Genomic DNA, 26,368 nt, shown 5'->3' on the forward strand with positions numbered 1-26,368 from the left:
AGCTGGCGCACAGGATCGTAACTGTGATTAGGGTTCTAACATTGCCAACACACGAATTTATAAATAAAGCGTGGTTGTTGGTTGGTCAGGAGATGGCAGTGGAAGATGTGATTGACAAGACGAGAACATAATATATATATATTTGTTTTTACCACAAACTGTTGACGACGACTACTAAAAGTCTTCTTCGTTCCTTACCTACGACGTTTTCGAAGGCACAAATTATTGACGGCTGATCCCGTCTCTCTTCTTCTTCTTCAGGGGTTATATGCAGAATACTATGATGGCATTCAACTACTCAGTACAAATTGCTCCATACAGTAAATTTCACCATATCACAATCCCAAAGACACAGACAAATGCAAAGCGAAGTTTCCGTTAAAATATCAACAACAAGACCGTAACCCCGCGAGCGTACAAACTGGAACAATATACATCGATATTAGCGGTAGCGCACAAGATAAGCACTACTCACACACTAACCAATCCAATAATAATCATTAAAAATACTACCTTATTTTCACAGATAGCTAAAGTAAGACCTAGCCTCACCCCGCTAACAGCGAAAAACATTTATATATACTTTTGTTGGGTCCAAGGCGAGCGTCAATACTGAAGTTATAAACCGTCTGTAACCATCGTCGATCTAACGACTCAGCGACGGCGTGTCGCAGAATATGCCATGCAGTGCAACGGACAGTTGCAAAGCTGAAAACCAACCAACACTCTGCATCCTTGAGGATCGGTAGTCGGAGCCTGTACAGAATTATTGTGCATATCGTTAGAAGGCTGGTAGCAAACTGATGGGCAATCATTGTAGGTATCGTTAAAAGTTGGTGGACAGGGGATTATTCGGAGACTGATTTGACTCGTTTATCTGGAAGCAGATATTAGCACGAATGATCGCCAAGCTATTAATGACAGTATCAGTACCTTCTGGCGCGACAATGTCGTCGTCCTCATCAAGCGTGTCGTGGATTCGCTTACCAGTCCCTATATTGTCAGATACTACGTGGGCATTGGTGGCTGGATTTAGTTCCTCGTCTAATGGAGTATGCGGAAGGTCTTCTCCCTTCGATACGACAATCGGAGACTTCGTCACGTCACCATTGGTTGTTTCCGCGGCGAGCGCAAGAGCTCCTGCATCTGGGATAGTGTTAGATTCGGCATTCGGCTCTCGCATCATACATTCTTAGTATCAACGCACCATTGACCACACCAGGCAGAGCATCGTCCTGCTCTTGATAGTCCGCACCCGTGAACGCGACATCACCGCTGTCCGGCGCTGTATCCGCATGTACGAGTCCGGAGCCAGAATCACTAGATACCATAACCTCTTGCTTAAATTCACTTTTATCGTCGGCCACCTCTTTCGCAGCAACATCCTGCAGATCAGTTGTATTTGCATCCAATTTTGGTCCCTCGTCCGTAGCGGAGATGCCATTCGTATGATATTGTTGCTTCGCAATTGTAGCGGCATCCTCGTCATACAAGTATTGAAGTCCTTTGCCTTGCCTGATTAGCGCAGCAATATGGTTAAATCGATACAGGAATCTGACTTGCGCATTTAGGTGAATAACCAATGGCACGTTGGGGGTAATCGCGTTGTCGTTCATGCTCAGTCCTGAGTACAGTTCTACCAGATCGTAAACCGTCACCTCCTGGCAAAAAACATTATCCTGCAAAAAGTTAGCCTTTCGATATCGCCATCAAGGTGGCAATTATTGGCGTTGGTACTCACCTCAGACACAGAGAGTCCTAATTGCGGGATCTCTGCCACGAGCTCGCAGTCCTCTGCTAGCTCGTCGTTAAAGACACCCCTCAAAACCGCAAACATAGTCACCAAAGGTTGCGACAAAATAGCATAATCCTCTAAAATCTGCTGAGCTTCCAACTCGGCAACAAGATCATCAGAGACATCGGATGGACAAAGCAGAAAATTCCCGTCATCTTTCCGCAAGATTACACAAGTGTTTGGGAAATCAGTACGGACATTGCGAACCTCATCTGTCGTCTGATCGACGGTGGCATCAGGTCCCTGAGACGCGGGATTCTCAGTATGGCCCAGAGGTGCCTCTTTGTGATTTCCTTGCTCATTCGCGGGAGCGGGAGCAAGTTTGGTTACGACTACTTCTTCTTCTTCTTCTTCGAGTCCTTGGGCATCCTGTTGGTCCTCTGTCACGACTGAAGTCGTGCTAAGGTGTGGATCACGTTCAGCGACCTCAGCGACCTCAGCGACATTAGCGACATTAGCGGCCTCAGCGGCCTCAGCGGCCTCGGCGGTCTCGGCGGTCTCAGCGGTCTCAGCGGTCTCAGCGGTCTCAGCGGTCTCAGCGCCCTCAGTGGCCTCAATGACCTCAGTGTCTCCAGCTTTCACTTCACGGATTTCTGAGACAACCTCAGACGCCGATTCATGTGCATAAAACACCTCGGCTGGAACCTCAGCAGGTCGCTCGACAACTGGCTCCGTTGTAGTCTCCTCAGCCGGGAGTTGTAAAGTAGACTGCGTCTCTTCAACTACCGTTACAATATGACTTCCAACATCGGACTCCTCAAGTACCTCGTCAGGAACTTCCTCCTCCACGACAACGGGAACCGGCGTCGACCCATCAGCATCTAGCAACTGTTCATCCTCTTGTCCGGCATTATTGTCATCATCGACTTCCTCGATGACGATGTCAAACCCACCATCCTTTTCGTCTTCCTCCATCCTGCTCGACCCAGGTGGGGAGAAGAGAGTGTTCTGTATCTGTGCCGTGGCATGCTCTCCTTGCGCGTCTTCATCAAGCAACATCTCGTCATCGTCATCTTCGGCAGCAAGCATCTCGATGTCAGAGTGGAGCGATTGATCCATGTTGAAATCTTCGTCGTTCTGGCGCGATAGCTCGGGCGTGCTAGTGCCGGACGTCGATCGGAGCAACGAAGTCGTAGTAGGGATTGCTACGGTCGACATTAAACCAAAGCAAATACGCTTTTCTCGGATCTGATGCGGTCGAGATATGGCGCGAATGGAGATGTGGATGTAATTAAATGTTTCGCAGCAGCCGCGAGCTTATCTCGAAAATTCTGATGTGTTGGTGTAACTCCCCGATAGGGAATCCCTTTAGATCTATAATCAGCCGCCGATGGGTCGTAAGGCGTACCTAGATAGTTAGTTGTCAGAAATACTTGCTACTTCGTCAGTATAAACCCTCCGTGATAATGACTGCGACATAAAACTTTTCTGATGCAGAAATCAGTCGCCTAAGATAGTACAAACAAGAATGGTACAGTAATGAATCTCATAGAGAGCCAAAACAAAGCAAATATTTAAAGAATGGCCCAGGCAATAGATTTACTGAATTCTAAAAGAATATGCGTTGCTTATGTGAATCAGTGAAAGTAGCCAGGAACCGCTGGAGGCGATCTTTGACGTGGCTGACCCCAGCAGTTAAACCTGCACCTGTTCTGCATATTCAAAAAGATTTAGCACCTATACGGCATATACGGTTACTTATGTTGTAAATAAGTGCAAATGCCCTAGCGAAGCGGGTAGGGTTTACTATGCACTTGTTGAATCTACGAACTGCACACGTTTGGCATGGCCGCCGTTTCAAACTTGAGATCGTGGCTGCAACGTTGCTATCGGGCAGAGAACGGACACTAAAACATCCACGATCAATTTGGTAGGAGGAATCTACGAAACATCGTTAAGAACTGCTCGGTTTGACTAACAGCATCCGCAATGGTATGTCATTGGCAAATATAAGAGTCCATATCGAAGACGTGTATGACTACGTCGAGGAGTTCGCTAATCATGTCTTGCAGGTCGTCCTCGCCGCCTCAGTCTGCACCCGCGGAGGCAAAGCCGTACTCTCGCGTCAATTCCGTGACATGCCAAAGTCACGAATCGAAGCCCTTCTCGCTGCGTTTCCGAAGCTGACGCAGAGCGGCACCCAGCACACGACAGTCGAGGACGAAAATGTCCGATACGTATATCAACCCCTCGAGGAGCTCTACATGGTGCTCATCACCAACCGGCAATCGAACATTTTACAAGACATTGACACTTTGCATTTGTTTTCGCAGACTGTGACGACGTTGTGCAAATCTGCAGACGAGCGTGAGATTTTAACTAATGCGTTTGAGTTGTTGAGTGCGTTTGATGAAATCGTGGAGCTGGGGTACAGGGAGAACTTGACACTGTCGCAGATCCGGACCAATCTGGAGATGGACAGCCACGAGGAGAAAATCCAGGAGATTATTGCGAGGGTGAGTTTACACGAAAGAGGTACGATTTGAGACCCGTGTGCTGACAGCGTGAACAGAACAAGGAGCTGGAAGCAAACGAAGAGCGCAAGCGTCGGGCGAAGCAATTCGACATGCAGCGCCGTGAAATGGCCAAACGCGGCATTTCCAGTAACAGCATCTCGTCGAGTTCGAGATTTCCGGCGGCAAGCGAATATACTGCGGCCGCGCAAACTGCTGTCGCTGCCGAATCGTCCTACGAGTACGAAAGAAACCGCACGGCGTCAGGTAGGGGCCCACCAAGAGGGAAAGGCATGCAGTTGGGCAAGAAGTCGAAGGCTACGGATATGTATGAGCATGTTCGCTCCGAGATTGGAATAGAAGAGTCGACACCTTTGGTGCATCCTGGAACAGAACCCATTGCTACACCACCGGCGGCTGCATCGCCATATGCTTCCAACACCGGCGTTATGGTCAGTATAGTCGAGAGCATTAGCGGGCAGATTTCTCGTGACGGCAGCGTCCAGAGCGTAGAAGTGAAGGGTGACTTACAGCTCCGTATCGCCGACCCGGCGCTCTCGAAGATCAGGCTCGCGATCGACCTTCCCGGTAACGCGGCACAATTCAAGACCCACCCGAACGTCGACAAGGCTTTGTTCAGCTCTAGCAAGATGATCGGACTGAAGGATGCCTCACGTGGCTTCCCATCGAACAACAACCCATTGGGTGTCCTGCGATGGCGACTAACTAGCAAAGGTGACGACGCCGCGCTCGTTCCTTTGAGCTTCACCTGCTGGCTATCTCCTGGTGGCGCCGGCACATATCAGGTCACGATCGAGTACGAACTCCAATCTGAGGGCGCAATCCTCGAGGATGTCGCGGTTACCATTCCAATTCCAAGTGAAGCAGCCGAAGTAAACTCCGACTCCTTGTATGACCACGGTGGCAACTATATTCGCTGGCGCCTTCCAATTATAAGCGAGGCAGAAGGAACGTCATCAGGAAGCTTTGATTTCACTGCCGAGGGCGATGAAGAAGGAGACTTCTTCCCCATGGAGATATTTTTCAAGAAGACTACTCCGTTTGCGAATATTGACATTTTGGACGTCATCGGCGTTGAATCTGGCGAGTCAGTACCGTTCACGAAAGAGATCAAGGTTGAGGCGGAGAATTTCTCGATTGTTTAGATGTTTGACTAAGAAAGAAGGGGTGATTGAGTGTACGGGTAAAACGAATGATAGAATCATGTCAGTTTAGTGTCCTCTGTTCAAATCCTGTTTTATAGTAATGTTTTTAATGGATTCACATACGTTTAATATTGTTAATTTCACCCATTCCGTATTCTCAGAACCCCTACCCTGATGTTGGTAACTGCTCGATGAAGGTAGATATCCTAAAGGTGTGTCTATGACGACCCCGCAGCGGGTCACCCTGGACGTGCCAAGACCTTTGGATTGGTATCGCTCTACTATTGGTGGCCGGATGTCCGTCAGTTTGTAACCAACTACGGAAAAACTGCGAGACAGGAAGAATCCCGTGGGAAGCGACTAGGGAACGGGTTGTGGACGTTGCCGACGGCACGCACACGCTCACTTCAACGCCTTGGCTCACGAAGCAATCCCAGAACTCGCCCAGGTTCCCGAAATGTCGCGATTTAGTCGCTCTCTTCCTTAAGGCAAACGCGGACCAATTGCCTCCACACCATCCATATGACCGCCGCATCGATATGCAACACCATCGTCGAATATCAGGGGAAGTCTCCGGACAGCGAGCATACGGGGTGTAGGCCCGGGCACAATGAGTGAAAGTGCCTCTCATGGAAGACACGCTTCTATTGTGCAGACTACATTCGTGTTGCAGTGATGGTGGAGTCAAGGGAATACCGTAGCACAATCCAGCCAGAGCAGTCGACAGGTTAGTCACACAGCTGAACCTGACAATTTGCACCAAAGTCGACACAACAGAGAACAGAGTCAAGTACAGGTGCCGCAGAGTCAAGTAGCCCCAGAACGGCACGGAGGAGTACAAGGGCAAAACGTAGCGGAAGCATGGATGCAGTTCTTGATCATCACTCACTAACAGTAGAATTGTTTGCCTTTGAACCCCTGTTTGTCCAGCGTTCACTGCTGCGCAAGCATAGATGCACTCGTCCTGCCTCTCGTCCTTGTGATTTGTCTCCGTCACCAAGTTGTGGCCTAGGAAATCGAAACTGTTCGATAAAATCGTAGCCTTGTCCGATCACGCTCCTCAAGAGCCGCACCCCTTGGGCCGAACAGTAAAGGGGCGAACTTGCCACTTTGACTATTGAGTTTCGTTTCGGATAGAACTTCTCAGGTCGATAATTACACACTTCGAGTTCGTAGGCGGTATGGTTCCAGTGCTCGGCCAGAGCTTTTTAGGCAACACATTCTGGCCATGATGTGATGTGAGACACTGCCTCAATTCGGATTTCCGTTTAGTTTATTGAAACAAGTTTTCGATGGTTGGTGATTACTCCTGATTACCCCTGATGGCTCATGCGCGACAGCGCGAGACTACTGAGGAAGCAATGAGTGCGATTTCCTAGTCGGCGCTGTCTCGGCACTGATGGTTCTGCAGTCACACTGCAAGTCTCTCGGATTCTGGTCAAAGCTTTTAAAATAATATTTTACAGCGGAATGAGATGATCGAAAGGTCGAATTAGGAGTATAGTTGGATGCGCGACGGTTGATGAGATGGTCGGCCGTTTCTACAGGGGCGGGACCGTGGGTGGTCTAGCCATTTGTCGAGGTGACTGCTGTTTGAGGCATGTATTACTTGCACATGTACCATCTACGTCCACGATCGGACGGCAACCAACATGGGCCGCACGAGTGAATTCGCGCTTTGAGGTTTAGCGATCAACATTAGTTGCTGGTCGTATTATTTGCTATCTAGATAATGTGTCTTCCAGGACGGGACCCCTGAAGTATGCAATGCACTTCTGGAGAGTGCGGCGTAAAATAAGTCAGCCGTGACGACGTATAGGTCAACACTCTAATTCTGATGCATTGAACCCGCTGATTTGAGAGCACTTGCGGCTTGTGCTCGCGGATGTCTGTGGTGACTGTCGTGTGGCCACCCCGCCGGCTTGTCCCCGACGCAGCCGGGCAACTACAAGCTCGTTGCATCTCGTCTGCTCCTCGTACATCTTTGTGGAACTGGTTGAGATCCCCTATCATTTTTTATTCTCTGGTCTCCCGTCGCGTCTGTTTTTATCTGTCCTCAGTCTTGTCTTGTCTGTATTGTCCTGTATTGTCCTGTCCTGTCCTGTCCTGTAGTACTTGCATTGGCATTGCAATTAGCATTATCGATCCACTACTCAACCTCCTGTGGCAGCCCGACAATTCCACTATTTCTCTCGATATGGATCGGAGTACCTTGACCGTCATCCTCGTCCTGGGAAGTCTCCTATTGATGGCCGTCATCCTACTCTCGAGCCCATCTGAGACTTACGTCGATCTCCAGCTCAACCAAAACCCAGCAACTCGCTATGTCAAGAAAGCAGGGGTGGCACACGGCGTCTTCTTCGCCATGGAAGAAGCCAAGATGTCGGTCGAATACGAGCCGTACAAAATTGCCACCAAGCCCACTGACCAAAGAAATATCAACTTACGACCTGCTGCCGATGTGGCTGAGGAGGTCGAGAAGGATGGGCAACTGAAGGAGCAACGCAAAACGGCTATGAATACAATTGTGGAGTTGGTTAAAATCGGATTCGGATTATGGGAAAACGTATTCCAGCTACCTCTCGTCGCGAAGCCGGTCAATCGGATACCGGAGTTGCCAAAATACGTGGCGGAAGGAGAAGAGCTTCCACTATCTATAGCAGAGAGCGATCGCGCAGACTACACTGGCGTCAACTATGAAGCTATTAATGTCCATATTGTCTGCTCCAACGCTGCTCACTTTGACCTTGCATTGGCATTGGCCGGGTCCATCATGCTCCCGCCGTCACTGCAAAACAACGAGATTTTGCAGAACGAAGATATCGAGGTTGCTATCAGTCAGACTGCGCATTCTCGTGTCAATTTGACTATTATCGATGCTACCGATGCTGCTGTTACTGCAGAAAGCCGTTATGACAATGCGGAGTTTGATATGTTTAGAATGCTGATGCTCAAAGAGGTGCGTATTGGTCTCCGATGTATTTACCGTGCTAACTGAATGACAGGCCAAATTACTGCCGATACATGTTGTCAAAGCCACTGAACTCCCTGTCGGTGCTCCTGATGTCGTCTTCTTAGCTTCATGTCTTGACGACGCCTTGGCTTTGTACAACGGCATTAGACGTGCTCTTGTTAGCAACAGCACTGTCCAATGTGTTGTACGCCACCCTTCATTATGGGATAACGCTGGCAAAAAGGAAGAAACTTCGAAGCTCGCTGCACTTGCGAAGCCTTACATCTCCACTGGTAAGTGGTCATTTGTTGCTACATCTAGATCCAGTTCGAATTATATGCAATTCGTTTTCCCGGAAGTGTTCGGTGTCTCCACACTTACTGCCGATGCTGTTTTCAATCCAATCTTCCCACGAACAACTGTGCAGACCATCTCCCTTCAGCCTGGTGACATGGCCGCTATTATTGGAGGAGATTTCGTCCTACCGGTGAACGAAAAGCGCAGACTTTACGGAGATGCTATCACCAGATACACTGAGACAGCTCCCAATATCACAGTCCAGCTGCTTGACTTCATCGGTGGCTCCGGAAGGATGGAGAAGTATGTGATTCCAGACGACAGCATGCTCTCTGTAGCCCGCAATGTTCCACTACACACCTATTTCGAAAGGATAGCGCAGTCTAGAGTTATCGTACCACTTCCTATGCCAGACGACAACCCGGAGCTCGCAATGCGTATGGCAGATATGGTTGCGACAATTGCGCTCTCCGTCGGCCGACCACTACTCACGCGTAAGTCAATCTACGCAAATGTCTTCGAATCCCGCGTCCCCTCCGACATGGTCATCATTGTAGAGGATCAGGAAGCGGAACTTATCGAGACATCAGTCTTGGCGGGTTTGAAGTCATTTGCGCGAGCTGATACGCATGAAATTTATACCCTCAAGCGGCTCTTCTGGCTGAGCCTCATCAATAAAGCAGAGGCCGCGCATGACAAGGTGATGGAGTCGAACTGGGAATGCATGAATCGTATCATTGGGCAAATATTATTATAGACAGGGCAATTCGTTTTTCATTTTCCTTCCGTACTATTAAGTAATTTTTTAAATATAGCTGGTGTTCATATGTGTCTATTTTATTCTTCATGGGTTCGTCGGGCATTTTCGCTCATGTGCTGTGATTTTGGTTTTGTGTTTCTACTGTATTGGGGATTGATGGTCTAACTTTGTATAATTAAATAATCAATTGAGAATTAACTACTTAACTTGCTCTAAACACTCCAAGCGTTACGCAAATAATTGATATAACATTATTGACGCAGCTAAACAATGCAACTATTGAGCAATATCTGCAGGTGTTATTATAGAGTTTTTGTCAAATGCCCACAACGATGACAGCCGGAGCTCTGCTTAATGCAGCCTTCCAAGGATGCGCGATGGCTTAGCAAAACCCAAATCTCTGTCGTCACGATCCGCGCGATCAACGAACGTCCCCTGGATTTCTCGACTGATCTTTGACGCGTCCTTATTTGCGAGACTTTAAATTCCAGACAGGGATTATATATTCAGATTCATAGACACAACCGTCGAACCTAGAGCCTGACGCCTTTGGAAGGACAGTACTCTACTATGCCCCCACCTTCAGATGCAGCTTCGTTTAGTCTCGACATAAGATACCCGGTATACGCCGCCGCGTTCGCCTCGGACACGACGTTAATCGTCGCAGGAGGTGGCGGTGAAGGAAAGAATGGCGTGGCAAATAAGATTGTATGTAGTGGTTTGGTTTTAGATTGAGTGGCTGAGCTGATGTCGTGCTTTGATGTAGTCAGTGTTGAATATTGATCCCGCCGAAAAAAAGGTTGAGGTCGCGGAGGAGAAGGTGTTGTCGAAGGATGAAGACTCGCCTATGAGTTTGGATGTCACGGAGGAGGTAAGAGCTCCCCAACGTCTGAGGTTGATCAAGATCTAATGTAAAATGATAGGGAGTCATTGCAATTGGCGTCAACTCCAGCACCGCAGCAATCAAGACAGGGAAGAACGAGCATTTACGACTATTTAAGCTTGAGAGCGATAATCGGATAGAAACGCAGGAAAGAACGCAATTGTTCACAGCCCAGCATCTAGAAGAATATCAGGTATGCTTTCGTTTACGCTAGGTTCTACGATTAAGCTTACACAAATTGGCCAGAAATGTACACGGTTCTCACCTGCAGCGACATACCTAGCCATCGCATCATCAGTTGGCATCTTGCACTGCCTCGCGTTCCCCTCATTACAGCCGCAGTTTCCGGCCATAGATATCTCTGGATCCGGCGGCGAGTCAGACATCCAGGATGTCGACTTCTCGTGCAACGAAAAATTACTCTCATATACGACACCCAAATCGGTGACTTTACTCTCCGCAGTGTCCGGCGAAAAAATAGCAGAATATTTTCCACCTCCCGCCAGCACCTTTCGCGGTGTCCGCTTCGCGTCGCACGATACTCTTATTCTCATTTCGAACCACGCCCGGCGTCGAGGTGCGTCGATTCTGAAGTTGACATTACCGTCGGATATATACCTCACGAAGCAGCAATCGCAGCCACCGGTACGGACATTGCGCTCGCTGCACGCCGGCGTTAAAGCGGTCACGGCTCTGGACTGTCGAGAATCAATTGCGTGCCTAGCCGGTGCGGATTTGTCAGTCGTAGTCGTGAGAACTGATACCCTGCGCGAGATCAAAATAATCCGCAACGCGCACGCGTTCCCGGTCACAAGGGTCGTCATAAACCCGTCCGGGACCGTGATGGCGAGCACTTCCGTCGCGCAGTCTGTCGTCCTCGTCAAGATCGAGGGCGTGGCCGCCGCGTCGAGTCGGCGGGTGATGATTACGTCGACAATCGTGAGTGTGGTTGTGATTGTGATTATCGGTGTGCTTGTACAGTTATTGGTCCAGAGACAGGTACTTGGGCGACAAGGGGATATGACCGTTGGGAAAGATAAGTAGGCTGTGAAGAACTAACGTGTAAATTAGATTATTAGAAAAATTTGGAGATTGTGCATGTGCTTGTCTATATTAACCACATTAAACGTACAGGCAGACAAGAAAAAAAAAGCAAAAAAAAACCGTCCCAATGCATATATCTACACATACCATTATGCCCTCATTATATTAATCAAACAAACAGAACAGATCATGCCAAACAAACTCGCTAACGGTATTGTACACTAAGTTTGCACCGCATTTGCTTGTGCAACCTCTTGTTTCTCGATTTTCACCGTCCTCGGCACAGCATGATCATCCAAAGCCGCTAATATCGCTTCGAAAGTCTTCATGTTTTCACTTACAAGGTTTGCCCGAATATCGACCATTGCGGCCTTCTTCGCCATCCACGAATCCTGCCCAAGATCTGCAATCCGCGAAAACGCCTCGACCTCCGTCTCCCCGTCTTCCTGGATCCAAACAGCATCCTCAGCAAGGTACGCGTACGCGCTCAACATCTGGCGCGTCATCAAGGGTGGCGTAACCGTGATGACAGCAGTCGCGATTGAACTTGAGGCTTGAGATTGCACGTAGTGTTGTGTTGCGAATGAAGGAAGAATCAGTACAGCTTTGCAAATCTCCGCAAAGTATTGCGGAAACTCAAGACCGCTCTTGTATATTAGCTTGTTCTTGATTGAGTCTGGTGCTTGTAGTGGCTCGCCATTACCGACGAGCACGAGGTCGACCTGGGGATTGAATTTAGCGTATTGTTCAAATATCCTGGTGTAATTCCTCCGCCACGGCTCCAGTTTGCCGACAATAGTGACAAATGGCTTGGTTGTCTCCAAATGGGCCATCTCATCCGGAAGCTTGAACACAGGATATAGCACCGGTGGAGAATACGTAACCTCCGTTTCCGTCTGGAAAAACTCTGCAAAGTTTTGTTCGACGAATTTTTGAACGTGCTGGGATAGCGTCACGAGCTGCCACTGGCCTTTCAGAATCCATGGGCGCATGAACTTTATCTCGTTCTTAAACGGCGAGTCATCCTTATTCTCGTTATTCAAGTCAAATAACCGAGACTCGTGGATGATGCACATGACATTCGCGCCTTGCTCGAGGAGAACCTGAAGGGTTGGTCCCAGTTGACGGATATCCTCCGGACAGCTGGTAAGGAAAATTATATCAGGAACGGCGGCGCCGTTGTCGGCTGCTCTGTTGAATTCTTGCACATTCTGCATTTTCAGACCCTTTGGCTTTGCATACAGATCAAGCCACGGACGGACACCCCATCTGTTAGCGCCAGTCGAGCTAGCCCACAGAGTCACATCGACGTCGGGAAGACTCGAAAACGCGTGAAGGAATGGAATGACGACTTCGAAATGATACCGAGGCGTATTGATCAAGTACACGGTTCTGTGTCCGCGTTCTTTCGCTGGCGCAGCTTCGGCGACGGCAGCAATTGTCGTCGCTGAGGGGTCCTCTTCCGCAATCTCTTTGCCTTTGTCGAATAAGTTGGCGATATTAATGACAGTCTCGACCATTGCTTCCGAGGCAGCTGGTACTTTGCTGACGTCGTCCTCGCGTACTATGGTGGACTTGAACACATTGTGGACGTCCGCGGGCGTGGATATTAAGACAACGACGACTAGCACAATGACTATGCGGAAAATGCCCATGGCCGACGGGCGAAACGCGGGCATTTTGATTGGCGATGATGACGTATCGTATTATAGAGATGTTAACAACGCAGTTGAACGAGGAGCCTCCTGATGCAATTGCTAGAGAGCCTGCATCTGCGCTTTGAATTGAGGCGTACGGAGATCAGCAGTGCCTGGCGATGGAGGCCAGAGAACACCGTACTTCAGTGTCTGTCTGTGGCCAAAAAATGCGACGCGGCACCGCGAACCGAATGCACAGGCCAGGGGTTGCAACCCATAAGTAGTTGGGAGTCCTGCTAGCGCCAGGGCCAAAAATGCATATTGCATTTTAACTAACTATTCAGTTTTTAAATAGTGGTATTTCTTGATCTTGAATGTTAAATGAATCTTCCGGCTTGGCGGACGCGCGCTCGCCTATTATTAGAGAAGTATTCTGTTCCTCTGCCGTTTGCTCTCCAGATGATGTTACGGACATAGTACCTTTAGTAGGTAGTGCTTATTCAGATTAAATTAATTTCAACATACAACCATTTGCACCGAACTAATACATAACTAACGCTAAAATGCATTTTCTTCGGTTGCATACCTTGTCTTCGGATGGTGAATTAGCGTGTCAAGGTGTTACATGGCCCACAGCAGGCACATGCGAAGCGTTTGGCGCAAAACTACCATTGTAAGAACGCACAGAATGACAAGTTCCTGGCCACTCGTAATCTCTCATAGCTATATATCTATTAGGACTATAAAAATTAGTAAAATAACTGCATATAGACGGAATCTCCAACTGCTGACTATATAGAAAGCTGGTAGATCTCTGTATGCCGTGGCGTACAGTATACAGGATTTCAAACTGGATGTCTCAGCAGAGTTGGTGGAGAGCCAACAGCACTAATGCAAATATAGACTAGCGTTGATGTAGATCCCCTCATCACTGCGTCGTTATCGCCAACGCTGAACTATAGTTCGCGTTCCCCAGATTTCTCCCATCTGGACTCTCTGAATTCTGTCTCTTCGGCGCTGTCACGGTAGAACATGGTACTGAAGACGTATAATCCCTACGTCGTGGCCGCCGCTGCCACGATTGGTGGCATGCTTTTCGGCTTCGACGTGTCTTCGGTCTCCGCGTTTGTCGATAATCCTACTTACCGAGAGTTCTTCAACTACCCAGATGACGTCAAGCAAGGCGGAATTACGTCCGCAATGGCGGGTGGATCTTTTTTCGGGTCGCTTATTTCTGGTCGTATATCTGACATTCTAGGGCGGTATGTTGAAATAACTAGCTAATGCTGTGCTATGGGTAGAGGAAATTTGAAAGTAATTTTGATGCTTATATGCAGACGATACGCTGTTCAATGTGGCGCGATAATCTGGATTATCGGTTCTCTCGTTCAGTGCACAGTCCAAAACACGACGCAGCTGATTATCGGCAGACTCATTTCAGGTGTAGCGATTGGCATCTGTTCGTCACAAGTGCCAGTCTATATCGCCGAGCTTAGTCCGAAGAAAATTCGCGGTCGCCTTGTTGGTCTTTTTCAATGGGCAATTACATGGGGTGTCATGTATGTCAGGCAAAAGAAGAAGTTTGATAAGGGCCATTACTAATTAGGATTAGGATCATGTTTTTCATTAGCTACGGGTGCTCCTTTATGACCGGAGCTAAGAGCTTTCGGATCGCCTGGGGGCTCCAGATTGTCCCTGGCGCGCTATTGTTGTCAGCGCTAGTTTTCTTCCCGGAATCTCCTCGTTGGTTAGCTACTAAGGATCGTTGGGACGAGGCCACGAACGTTATTACGCACATTCAAGGCGGTGGCGATATGGATCATCCGGATGTTCTTGTTGAGATGCAGGAAATTCGAGAAGTTGTCCGTATTGACCGTATGTCGAAAGATGTCTCTGTTTTTGACCTTTTCGCTCCTGGATCGCGGCTTCGTACTTTTGTTGGCGCGTCAGCTCAGATGTGGCAACAATTAACCGGTATTAACGTGATGATGTACTACGTTGTCTACACTTTCGCGATGGCGGGCTACGAAGGTAATGCTGGCCTCATTTCGTCTTCCGTTCAGTACGTCATCAATGTGATTATGACTGTTCCTGCGATCTTATTCATCGACAAATGGGGACGTCGACCGCTATTGCTGACCGGCTCCACTTTTATGGCGCTCTGGTTGTTTTTGGTCGGAGGCATCATGGGACAGTATGGACATTATGTTGACTCACTCAACGGCAATAGTGCTATCAAGTGGACTGTTCCGAACAGGTCCGCGGCACAGTCCATCATTGCGTTCAATTATCTTTTCGTCGGAACTTTTGCGCCAAGTTGGGGTCCTGGCGCATGGATCTACGTCTCTGAGATTTTCCCGTTGAAGCAGCGTGCGATAGCCAACGGTTTCTGCGCGTCGATTAACTGGACTTTCAACTTCCTTCTCGCGTTTTGTGTTCCACCAGGATTCAAATATATTCAGTGGAGAGTGTATATCATCTTCGCGATCTTCTGCGTGACCATGACGTTCCACGTGTTTTTTATGTTCCCTGAGACAAAGGGCAAGACACTCGAGGAAGTCGATCTAATCTGGGAAGAGAATATTCCGCCGTGGAAGAGTGGGAGAATCGAGGTGGCTGATCTTGAAGTCCACCGTGATCTGCGAAGCAGAGTCGAGAAAGACAAGACGCCACGGCGTGAAGATCCGAACGCTTTCCATGAGCTTGGCGAAGTATCGAGTAGTAATAACAGCAGTGGCACTTCTACGCTTTGCTCTGACGATCCCGGTGAGGAGAATTCGGGAGCGGTTGATAGGACTAGTATAGATTCGAATTCGAGACTTATATAAATTCATGGGCAAACGGTATGTCGATTCTTTGTACATATATTTGATTTGATTGGTACATATAACGGTTTGCAAATTTACATGTTTGGTCATAGTTTTCGTACTGTTTGGACAAAGAGCCTTCAGCTCGGGGAGTCATGCGCTAATTTTGATAAATACTTGGTAGTATAATCTCTGAACATAGAATAGAGAAAATGCTGAAGCGTGATAAATCAATAAATCGCAAGCAACGAATAATAGAATTTTTGCGAATCATCCGACATGTTTCGAGTCGTACAGGCAGCCTCCTCGATATGCCCTATATGTTAAAATCCTTCGAGGAAAAACATTAAACCTTATATAGCCTTACGAGCCGCATTTTAATTTCATGACTGATCAGTCCCTCCTCGAACTGAAACGTCTATTATCGTTAACTTACGAGACCTACAGTTCGCATCTCCATATTGCGAACGCGGCGACAATGTCCTCCACTGAGCAGCCGATATCGGATGTAGCCTCGGATGACGGAGAGTCGGTTAACAGCATTTTCGAGGACATTTTGGATGCAGTCGAGGCATCCGACCTTGAGGAGGGAGAAGATAATGGTTAGTGTTGCCACCACCTTGACGCGTCGCGCGTTAAATGTTCCGACCGTGTAGTCAAGGATGACAGCTTCTGACGTAGAGATATAGAATTTGAGAGCGAGCAATTACTGTCTGAAGAGAAATGCCAAGAAATGAAAACATATCTACGGGCATATGGGGAGCAGAAATTTCTGTTGAAGTATTTATTCAACAGTGAGTCAGACGCTAGAGATCTAAGTGAGTTACCGATTCGGGAGGTGCTGTATGCGTTAGGTATACGGTCGCGGCTGGTGTTAGAAGGCTTTGACGAGACGGCTATGGTACAGTTGCTTCAGCTGGCAGTGACCAGAGAATTGTCGCGACGTCTACCGTTGGACGATGTTACGACACTGGATGATACTATCTCCCTTATAAAGAACGCAAAGAATATCGTGTTGCTTACGGGTGCGGGGATAAGTACGAGTTTGGGCATACCCGATTTTAGATCGGATTCGGGTATATACAAGAAGCTTGAGACAATGGGGTTGAGCGAACCGCAGGAAGTGTTTGACCTACATGTGTTTAGAGAAGATCCTAGGTACGCCTTTATCCTGGACGCCATGCTGATGGATTGTACTAATTAGTAGTATTTTTTATACCTTTTCAAGGGAGATATTACCCACTGTGACACGGTTTAGTCCAACACACGCATTTATCAAGTTGATACAGGATAATGGCAAACTGCTCACGAATTATACGCAAAATATTGATAATTTGTATGTCGCCAGCTTACGGTTCCGACGGTGCGATTGTTGCTAACAATGGGAATACCATAGAGAATCATACGCCGGAATATCAACGGACAAGTTAGTGCAGTGCCATGGCTCTTTCGCGTTTGCAACTTGTCAGAATTGCGGCCACAAAGTTCCTGGACAGGAACTGTTCTCAGACATAAGCATTGGTGTCGTAAGCCGGTGCAAACAATCGGCACCGACAGAAAGTGATAATTCATCATCGTCATCTCGCAAGCGAAAACGGAAACCAATCGATGGCGACGAAGATGAGCAAGATGCGGACGAGTCTACCGACGCTGCCTATCAGACGCAGTGTAACGGGGTCATGAAGCCTGATATCACATTCTTTGGCGAAGCGCTTCCGAAGACATTTGAAACTCGACTACTGGGTCAGGACGTCGACGATTGCGATTTGTTAATCTGTATTGGCACCTCTCTGAAAGTCGCGCCCGTAAGTGAGATTATTAGGGTCTTGCCTGGACATATTCCCCAGATCTACATATCACGGACGCCTTGTACGCATGCAGAATTCGACGTGTCGCTATTGGGGAACTGCGATGATATTGTGGAGTATATTTGTAACAAGCTTGGAGAAGGCTGGGAACTTAAACACGAGATGATTACGGAGAATGGGTTCAATGGAGAAGTAGTGAAGACTGCGGACAGGATCTATAAGTTCATACGACCATCTGGCGCAGATGAGAGGCAAGTGATGGATGTCAAGACCCAAGGGAAATGTAAAAACGATGAATTGGACGAAGCAGAAGCAAAGCCGGAAAGTGATGCTGAGGAGATTATCCCGGAGTCAGGATCTTAAATTATTGCTTATTATAGATAGTTAGAGCGCAAACTTGTGCCTGAGCATCAGCTTAATCGATGCATTGCGATCTGTAGTGATGGTCAAAATTAGTGATGTCTACCGTTATGCAAAACGGGGTTGGAAAAATTACGAATTTGGGGTTCTGCTGCGAGCTAGCTGGTGCACCGCCCGGGGTTGTGCAGAAGGATGCAGCGATTCAAGGAAGGTTCGTGGTAGGTATCTGATTGAGTTCCACACTCCCAGCTCTCCGAAAAGGTTGAAGGATGAAGGCACTAGAACACGTCCTTCTCCTGTCGGAGCCATGACAACGTGGCGAGATGTTTGCAAGAGATTGGCGGCGAGAGCAGACAGAAAGAACAAAAACTTAATTTCGGTCATACATGTAAATTTCCCTGTGATTGTTTGGAAGTTCTCTGTGCTTGCGGATAAATATTGTATCTTCAATTTCATATGTCCCGTGTGAATAGCATCATGCTATCGAGTTACAACAGGATGTCTTAGGTTGGTGAGTGATAAGTCTGTAAAGAGACACCCATATGATTGACGCAAGCGGCCGATTCAAACGCATCTCAAGTTGTAACCTGTGTATACTGGCCTTGCATCGGCATTTCGGACACGAATCCATTACAGCATATCATGTGGAGATCGATAGTCTACTTTACTGCCGATGCGCACATATTCTCCAAATACTTCAAGGCTCTCCTCAATTGAATGATTGAGCATCCCGCGATCTTCGCACAGACAACGTAGAACACTTGAGTGAGTTCATTGTACTCAGACGCAATCTCAGGCATGTCGCGATAGATATTATGAATTGCATATAATTCGCCTGGAATCGTAGGCTCACGCACATCTGTGATTGTATAAGGAAACTGACGTGTACTGGCCTGCACTCGCCGCAGTGTCGCAACTACGGACGTGTCTTCTGTAACGTCCACGACGTCACTAGTATCATCGGAATATAAAATGTTGCTGTTATCGACTTGGGTGCTGTCAATTTGCATGGAGTCTTGTTCCACGGCCTTTAGTGGAAATAAGTCTAGAAATTGTCGTGGAGCGAGCATTTCTTTCGTTTCACCTTCTTCCGGTACAACCCATGTTCTTTGGTAAAAGTCCAGAAATCTACTGATCTGATCGCTATCCCAGAAAGCGATATCGTCATTATCATATTCGTACGACCCGAGTTTGCCTTCAGGATCGGCCCCCGCCATCTTTTCAGAGAACTTCCCAATTTTTGTAGATTTCAGCGTAGTTTCGTCAATTTTTTCCCAATCCTCCTTGATCCATGTCGAAATTAACGATTGCTTCCACAAGTCCCAATCCAGATGCTGGGCTGCTTGTTCGGAATAAGTCATAGGTACACGGAGGACGCCGTCGAGTCCAAAACATAGCTTGGTGGCTATTATGACGAGTACTATTAGCTTAATTTCTGGATGAATGTCGCCACGCTTAGGTTTGCGATTAGTCTGGAAGGAGAAATCGACGTTAAGGACGCTGAAGAGATGAACTACTGCTTGGTAGATTTCCACTAAATAACGAAGTTAGCGGGAGACGGCTAATCAGGAAAAAAAGGGCGTACATGGAAGGAACAAGTCGTGGACGTATCGAAATAGAAGGAGTCTATGAGATGGTGGCTCGACAGTGAGCTTATGTCGTTCCCGAAGAATGCCAGTGATGTAGCCGCAGAAGCTGTGAAAGAGACCTGGAACAGGAAGATTTCTCGGCTCAAAAATCTCTTGATATCTGACATCCAAGTGCTGGCGCATGGAATATGGAATGCCACGACATGCCCGCATAAATGGAAACTCCATATCTCTTACATCTCGATAAAGGTCGCACATGAATATTGGCAACTTGAGTATCCTACAGCCCATGTAGCAAAGCACTACACTTTCAGCTAATCTTATCTGGACAAATTCTGATCCTTTCTGAGACCCACTAAGGGTCAGATGAGCTAGTTGATCCAAAGTCTCTTCGTCTTCACTTGACTCAATGCTGCTATCTTCTTGTAAACCGTCATTATCGTCAGACGAGACCTCGTCATCTTGTAAGAGCCTGTTCATCTCTGTATCATGATCTGGTACAGGGGTAGACGGTTTCTGCGGACTGGATCCCAAACTGTTGGTCGTACCAGCATTAGCTGACTTCTCCATCGATCCCTCATTATCGTCATCGCTTTCGTGCTCCAAGTGAAGTGCGAGTTTGTTAATGCCGCGGGCATCCAGGTACAAGATCCACAATGCTTTGACGACAGCTTCTAATTTCTGAGGCGCATTTTTGTTCTTCACGAGCCATGCCACTTGATTTCGGAGATGGATCTGGTAGCACTTCAGAAAGAGTGTGTATCCTTTCCTGCCATAGTAGACTAAGACATACTAATTAATACCAACGATGGGTAGAACCAGTAGGTACATACTTCGTGACTCTTTAGCGGAAGTATTTTGGCCAGAACCAGACTTTATCCTGACGGTTCGTCCCTGAGTATATTGGAAGTCGTCGTCGTCTTCAGCGAGCTCTACGGCACCCTGTAATTAAATATTAGCACTCAGCGCACAGTCTCAATCCTAGTCAATTTGAACTAGGACAACCCATACCTCATTTTGATGCCCGTATTGACAATATTGCAGACCGTCGACTGTGTGCCATAACCGCGAACGGCAGTTATCGATTCCGCACACTGGACCCCATCGCCATTCGACGCCCATGATTCCTAGCGCTATCTTGAACACATTAGCCTAACCGCAGAAACCTTGATGCATATACATATATGCATATCATAAGCCTATGCGAAGGCTCTGCTGAATGTGAATGGGAATCTTTCATCTGATTTAACAAACAATTTTCGGCTGGGAAGAAAAATCAGGGGTAATTGAGTATGCGGTTGGTCACAAGTAATAGGTCACAAAGATGACGCAAGTAATGCGTTGTTTTCGTGCAACTAGGCTGCAACATTTGTGCCTCCCATATCTGAGTCCTTCTTCTCTTCCGACGCTTCTTCACAGAGTCTCCATAATTCAGCCATGCGCATTTCCGCCGCGCTTCTCCTTTCTGGGGCGCTGCTGCTAGATTCGGCCGCCTCTCATCCGTTGTCTTTCTGGAAGCATTGCTCGCAAAGTAAAGTGGCAGATGCTGCTGTAGTGGACCTCGCATACACCAAACCAACTGTGGACGAGGCTGCCGCCCAGGTCCGAAAGCTTGTCTCCAAAGAATCTTTGGCGGATCTAAACACCGTTTTCCAGGACGGAGAGCTCGCTGGCTCTGCAATCGGTCTTCTTGAATACTACGCTGACTGCGATACTGATGGCTCCTTGACCCTGCTTATGGTCGAGGTAGGGCATACCTTCAAGAACTGGAAAGCCGGATCCCCAGTCTCATTATCTATCCGATATACGACCACATTTGGTCATTCGCTTTCTCCCGCCTCAGAACCCCGTGCGTCGCTAAAGGGATCGCTGTCGTTCATCCCTGAAGACGACATGGAAGCAATCAAGCATGCCGAGCGCTGCTTTCTTGTGCGTCATCCTGACGCGAAGGCCTGGCTTCCCAGTAACAAGGTTCACAAGACTGCTTTCATGAAATTCGACGTCGAGTCCGTTTACTGGCTCGGAGGGTTCGGCAATGTTGCATATATCGGTGATATCCCTCTCGGCTTGTACAAGAACGTAACCATCAAGCATCCTAAGTTCAAGCTCCCACAGTTCCCTTCTAAGCACGATGACGATGAGGACGACTCTGATGGTGATGACGACATTGAGAAGGAGCACCACCACAGGAACAAAGGAAAACAAAAGGAACACAAGTTGAAGTCTCATAAGCAGAACCAGAAGCAGGGGCACAAGCAGGGGCACAAGCAGGGGCACAAGCAGGGGCACAAGCAGGGACTCAAGCAGGAGCACAAGCAGGAGCAGGAGCAGCAAGAGAACACCCACTGGCTCTTCCGAATCCAGCAATTCTTCGGCTTCTACAAGGAGAGTGAGGAATAAAATTGTTGATTTAATTGAATGGTACCAGCGCGGAACCGTCGGTGGACTTTGATCGTTACATTCAAACCGAAGCGGTTGTTGACAGTTTTATTTTAGATATTCGGGCTTGAGGGGAGTTATTGCCTACTTTCATTAGAAATATTAATGGGAAATTATTAGTTAATTTGGCTTTTTAACGCTAGAAGATTAATATTACAATATACTAGTTTTGAAATAGTCGCTAGAAAGGAATGTAAAACCAAAAAGTCTGTTACAAATTTGATCCTCCACCAGACATCTTACAAATATTAATGCACAATCAAGAATGGTAACTATAAATGTAGTATACAAACCTCCAGGACATAAATATCGACAACCAACGAAAATACCACCAAGAAAAATATCATATGCACTCTCGTGCGTCATAAAGGGGAATCGTCCAAAGCACAAAACCACATCGTAGATCATATATCATCTTGACTACGAGCATTCTTACAAAATTCCACTCAAAACTTTCGAAAACCAATTTTGCTTTGGCCTTGTCGATGTATAAGGCTTAGGGATAACTCCTTCAAACATATCTAGACATTTGTTAGTGAAACACTTAAGTATTCCAAGAGAATACATACCACTCTCTCGCGTTTTCTTTTTCTTCTTAAGCTTAGGCTTTTTGATGTCCTCGCTGCGACCAGCAGTTGGTGGTGGAGGTGCAGCTCTTTTCGGCATTAGATGCTTTTGGAATTTAACCCACTTCGTCCCTTCGTCAACCTTTACCGGAATAGCAGGAGGAGCCGCAAGAGGTTTCTTCTGTGGCAATGAAACAAGCTTCTGAGATGAAGGATGGCTGACAAGTGGCTGAGGTTGTGTACTGTCAGACCTCGTTGCATTATGTCCCTCCTCTGCTATGTCCTCGTCAAAATCCAATATCAGAGGAGTATACTTTCCATATGATGGACCCGGTGTCTGCACAGGGAGGACTACAGGATTTACCGGCTTAATAGAAGATTTCTCCGTTGAAGCTGAAGTCTGACTTTCCACTTGCTGCGTCTGGGCCCTATGATCGTTCAGCGACAACTTCTCCCGTAGCGATCTGACTTTCGGCTTGAGATTCACGCTCTTATTGAAAGGTTTCTGCCGTTCACAAACATCGCTGACAGGTATTGGTCCAGGCTTGCATTGCGACTCGCTAGCCGGTCCGTTCAAGGATGGCTCTTCGGGAATTGCCAAGTATGTAACAGCCGAAGTTAAGCTGGGACGCCGAATGGTAGTCCCAGTGGTAGCTGTGCTAGCAGCTGACACTCGTCTTATTCCCGTCTCTGCTTCCTTTTGATAGAATTCATAGAAGGTTTCGGTATTAACTATGCTGGAAATCTGGAGACGGCTGTACTCCAGCGATAACGTGCTTGAGCCCGCTCGTGAATCACTGCGAGCCGAATATGTAGGAGTACTCGAAGCGGTGCGTGCAGTATTAGCGGTCGTTCGTCTTTTCAAGACTGGTGGAGTGTTCAGCAGATTTTCGATCTCAATCGCAAGGTCAACGTTGTCCTCTTCGGCATCAATAAATCGCCCATTATCGACTGAAGCAGGTGACTCCTCTGAAATAGCTGCTAGACCTGCAGATGACCGACCATTGGGCCCTTGTGGCACTCGTCCAGTGTTCTCTAAGTACTGCTCAAACTCGCGCACCCATTCATCGTTGGCCACTGGATTAGCAACGCCAACTGTGGACATAATAGGCTCGAATGACAGTTGCAGAGGTGGAGAAAATTTGCTATCATCCATCATTGGTGAATGTCCACCGACTGAGGAAGGAGCTGTTGATGCGGACGTCGCTGATGTCGATCGTGAACCGGAATCGTTGCTCGAGTCACTCGAGTAACGCGTTGCATTGAACGCCCGTTCGCATATAGAGGAAGCAAATTCGGCAGAGATTTTACGCACTCGATCGTCCTCATCGTCGTCAAGTATTCCAATGGAAACCGATTTCTTAGCAGGCCCTTCCTTGGCTGATCGGACAGCATATTCCAGTTTGTGCAGAGGCACAACTGGCGAAGACGTTTCTGAAGCTGGTGGAGAGGAAGATAGTGACGGGCTCAATGCTGGAGGTGGTGACGTCGGTGATGAAGATAGTCGTACCGGAGTCTGATGGGAGCTTTTTGGCGCTATGGCTGTAGCTTGATATGAACCTGTTGTAGCTGGGCCGCGAGATAGAGAAAATGTTAATTGGTCGATAGCGGCAATAAGCAACGACGAGGACTGCGGTAGTGGTGGCTCAGGGTCATGTCCTAGCCGTGCACGAGCAGTACTATTTTGCGACTTGACAGACGGAGTAGATGAGGAACTATGAATAGATTTCTTTCTGACATGCGAGAAATCAACACCGCGCTTGTGGGCGGATGAGACGGAAATAATAGAGCCTTTACTAGGTGAAGATCGGTGTCTAGAAGACCGTGATGGAGTAGTAGGCTGCACGGACTTTGCAACCTTCACGCGAGATGACAATTTCGAGCTGGACGAGTTGAACTTTGCCTGGTGAGGAGAGGACCTTGGTGTATTGTCGGCCGAAATAGTTTCGAGGTGATCGTGGCGGTATTTCATCAGCAAGCAATAAAATGTCTTCTCAGAATTTGGTCTAATACAATGTCAGTATGAGCACTGTCGGCTAACAAAGCTGGCAAGACAATCACATACTCTACCGACAGAAGTCTTTGGATAATAACATCCTTATTCTCGCCGTGCCAAAGAGTCTGTAAGTTTTTGACGATCTCCAAATCGATCTCCTCAATTGATCTAACTGGCCTATCAACTCTAAGCGTATTCGCGAATACTTGTGCAGGGAATTCCTGGGTAGGATATTTTTTCAGCAATGCATGCTCCAAAATATCGGCCGCAGTAATACGCTCTTCCGGATTTGTCTTCAAAATACGCCAAATTAAATCTTTCGCGTGAATTGAAAGATCAGATGGCATTTGGAAACGACCTGCTTGGACTTTCATCAGCAGATTCCGAATGTTGTCATCATCGAATGGTAGATGACCAGTAAGCAGCGCAAATAAGATAACACCGCAAGACCAAATGTCCGATGGAGCGCCGTGGTACGTTTTTCCCTATTCTCGTTAGCACGGTGTCATTCGAAAATGAGTGGGACGTACGGCGACAATCTCGGGACTTGCGTAGTGCGGGGAACCACAGGAAGTCTCTAACATCTTTCCGGATGTCTCAAGAGCAGCCATGCCAAAATCCGCGATTTTTATATTATGATATTTGTCGATCAATAGATTCTCCGGCTTTAAGTCGCGGTGGCTATGAGCGGTAAGCTACTGCGTTATAGCGTCAGCACGATATGACCTACCAAATATTGAACTTGTGGCAGTAATCCATTCCAAGGATAATCTGTCTAAAGTAGTGAACTGCTTCCTTTTCTTCAAGGCGCCCTCTTTTGATAAGATAATCAAATAATTCGCCGCCTTCCACATATTCGAGAATCAAATAGCTGTAACTCGTTAGTGACTGTTGTCACGACCGGAACTCACTGCACTCACAGTTCACCTCTGTTCTCCCAGACATCGTATAATCCCATCACATTTGGGTGTTCGATCAACTTCATAATAATAACTTCTCGCTCGATGCCATATGGTAATCCAGCAGCGTCCTTGCCCTTCTTTCCGTTTTTATCCTCAGATTCGTCAAAATTTGCCGATTTTGGAACAATCTTCACGGCAGCTAGCCTGCCAGTCTCTGCATGTTTGGCGAGCCTCACACGACCAGAGCTTCCCCGGCCAAGTGTCCTGCCAAGACGCCAGGGACCAACGTGAGTCTTGCGACGACCGCCGCTCGAAGTCGACGAACTGTTGGTCCCTGTCGAAGCTTGAGACACGCGTTTGTCCGTGATCCGTCGGTCGTAATAATCGTCGTCAGTGTGCACAGGCGACGAAGACGACACAAACTTCGCACGCGTACTCTCTGGGGACGACTGCAGATCGTAAGCAGTTTCTCTTTGCAGGCACTCCTCAGACTGCTGCTGATTCCGGACGCCATTACCATCTTTTCCGTTAGTGTCGATATCTGTCAGACGCGAAGTGACCGGTCGATTACTCGACGACGTTGCAGCGGCCGTGATACGAGAGAAATGTTGAATGGCAGATGACACTTTCGACTGCGCGGACGACGGGCGGGAGGTGTCAGATGAATATGGTTGCACATTCGTGATCTCGCCTAAAACGCGTCCGCCAGAAGTCCCGATTGTTCGCGGTTGAGAATTGGGCTGTCGTGGCGGCATTATGGACAATAATGGTGCAGACCTGTAAACCGCTCCTTATATGTTGGCGACGAGACAGTCCGCGCCTAAAACGACACGCAATCGATTACTATCGAGTGATGAAAATGACAAAAAGCCTGTCTATGCGCAGTAACAATATGTGAAAGGGACGTCTTGAC

At 47.7% G+C, this 26,368-nt stretch overlaps 10 protein-coding genes across 10 annotated transcripts; 6 read left to right on the forward strand and 4 right to left on the reverse strand.

Moving 5' to 3' along the window:
• Window positions 1-826: 826 nt before the first annotated feature.
• On the reverse strand, window positions 827-2,953 carry V1508DRAFT_431040 (uncharacterized protein; the record flags this gene model as incomplete). Its single annotated transcript, XM_066941921.1, has 3 exons — window positions 827-1,146; window positions 1,208-1,679; window positions 1,742-2,953. 3 exons carry the CDS (start codon window positions 2,951-2,953, stop codon window positions 827-829), a joined length of 2,004 nt encoding a protein of 667 aa, XP_066797408.1.
• A 557-nt stretch (window positions 2,954-3,510) lies between these two features.
• On the forward strand, window positions 3,511-5,543 carry V1508DRAFT_412561 (uncharacterized protein). The gene is made up of 3 exons (XM_066939640.1): window positions 3,511-3,727; window positions 3,808-4,251; window positions 4,308-5,543. Exons 1-3 carry the CDS (start codon window positions 3,725-3,727, stop codon window positions 5,412-5,414), a joined length of 1,554 nt encoding a protein of 517 aa, XP_066797409.1. The 5' UTR covers window positions 3,511-3,724; the 3' UTR covers window positions 5,415-5,543.
• Window positions 5,544-7,611: 2,068 nt separating this feature from the next.
• V1508DRAFT_395878 (uncharacterized protein) lies at window positions 7,612-9,421 on the forward strand (the record flags this gene model as incomplete). The annotated part of the gene is made up of 2 exons (XM_066938076.1): window positions 7,612-8,373; window positions 8,420-9,421. The coding sequence occupies 2 exons, from the start codon at window positions 7,612-7,614 to the stop codon at window positions 9,419-9,421; spliced, it is 1,764 nt and encodes a 587-aa protein (XP_066797410.1).
• Window positions 9,422-9,771: 350 nt separating this feature from the next.
• On the forward strand, window positions 9,772-11,489 carry V1508DRAFT_412565 (uncharacterized protein). The gene is made up of 4 exons (XM_066939641.1): window positions 9,772-10,132; window positions 10,191-10,295; window positions 10,348-10,500; window positions 10,554-11,489. Exons 1-4 carry the CDS (start codon window positions 9,995-9,997, stop codon window positions 11,349-11,351), a joined length of 1,194 nt encoding a protein of 397 aa, XP_066797411.1. The 5' UTR covers window positions 9,772-9,994; the 3' UTR covers window positions 11,352-11,489.
• V1508DRAFT_412566 (uncharacterized protein) lies at window positions 11,356-13,222 on the reverse strand. Its single transcript, XM_066939642.1, has one exon. The coding sequence runs from the start codon at window positions 13,028-13,030 to the stop codon at window positions 11,573-11,575; it is 1,458 nt and encodes a 485-aa protein (XP_066797412.1). The 5' UTR covers window positions 13,031-13,222; the 3' UTR covers window positions 11,356-11,572.
• A 739-nt stretch (window positions 13,223-13,961) lies between these two features.
• On the forward strand, window positions 13,962-16,072 carry V1508DRAFT_366778 (general substrate transporter). The gene is made up of 3 exons (XM_066937373.1): window positions 13,962-14,250; window positions 14,326-14,547; window positions 14,601-16,072. Exons 1-3 carry the CDS (start codon window positions 14,021-14,023, stop codon window positions 15,814-15,816), a joined length of 1,668 nt encoding a protein of 555 aa, XP_066797413.1. The 5' UTR covers window positions 13,962-14,020; the 3' UTR covers window positions 15,817-16,072.
• An 11-nt stretch (window positions 16,073-16,083) lies between these two features.
• On the forward strand, window positions 16,084-18,455 carry V1508DRAFT_412570 (DHS-like NAD/FAD-binding domain-containing protein). The gene is made up of 3 exons (XM_066939643.1): window positions 16,084-16,953; window positions 17,003-17,131; window positions 17,192-18,455. The coding sequence occupies exons 1-3, from the start codon at window positions 16,529-16,531 to the stop codon at window positions 17,964-17,966; spliced, it is 1,329 nt and encodes a 442-aa protein (XP_066797414.1). The 5' UTR covers window positions 16,084-16,528; the 3' UTR covers window positions 17,967-18,455.
• A 65-nt stretch (window positions 18,456-18,520) lies between these two features.
• V1508DRAFT_19736 (uncharacterized protein) lies at window positions 18,521-20,889 on the reverse strand. The gene is made up of 4 exons (XM_066936183.1): window positions 20,564-20,889; window positions 20,386-20,494; window positions 19,549-20,334; window positions 18,521-19,497 (listed from the first exon to the last, which is right to left on the reverse strand). The coding sequence occupies exons 1-4, from the start codon at window positions 20,672-20,674 to the stop codon at window positions 18,623-18,625; spliced, it is 1,881 nt and encodes a 626-aa protein (XP_066797415.1). The 5' UTR covers window positions 20,675-20,889; the 3' UTR covers window positions 18,521-18,622.
• A 38-nt stretch (window positions 20,890-20,927) lies between these two features.
• On the forward strand, window positions 20,928-22,184 carry V1508DRAFT_412574 (pyridoxamine 5'-phosphate oxidase-domain-containing protein). The gene has a single exon (XM_066939644.1). The coding sequence runs from the start codon at window positions 20,990-20,992 to the stop codon at window positions 21,950-21,952; it is 963 nt and encodes a 320-aa protein (XP_066797416.1). The 5' UTR covers window positions 20,928-20,989; the 3' UTR covers window positions 21,953-22,184.
• A 2,344-nt stretch (window positions 22,185-24,528) lies between these two features.
• On the reverse strand, window positions 24,529-26,210 carry V1508DRAFT_350786 (kinase-like domain-containing protein; the record flags this gene model as incomplete). The annotated part of the gene is made up of 4 exons (XM_066936792.1): window positions 24,529-25,038; window positions 25,084-25,234; window positions 25,284-25,424; window positions 25,474-26,210. 4 exons carry the CDS (start codon window positions 26,208-26,210, stop codon window positions 24,529-24,531), a joined length of 1,539 nt encoding a protein of 512 aa, XP_066797417.1.
• Window positions 26,211-26,368: the final 158 nt, after the last annotated feature.

The sequence above is a fragment of the Lipomyces doorenjongii genome, assembly GCF_038497915.1.
Source record: "Lipomyces doorenjongii strain NRRL Y-27504 unplaced genomic scaffold V1508scaffold_10, whole genome shotgun sequence".
In the NCBI taxonomy this organism is placed as follows: Eukaryota; Fungi; Ascomycota; class Lipomycetes; order Lipomycetales; family Lipomycetaceae; genus Lipomyces; species Lipomyces doorenjongii.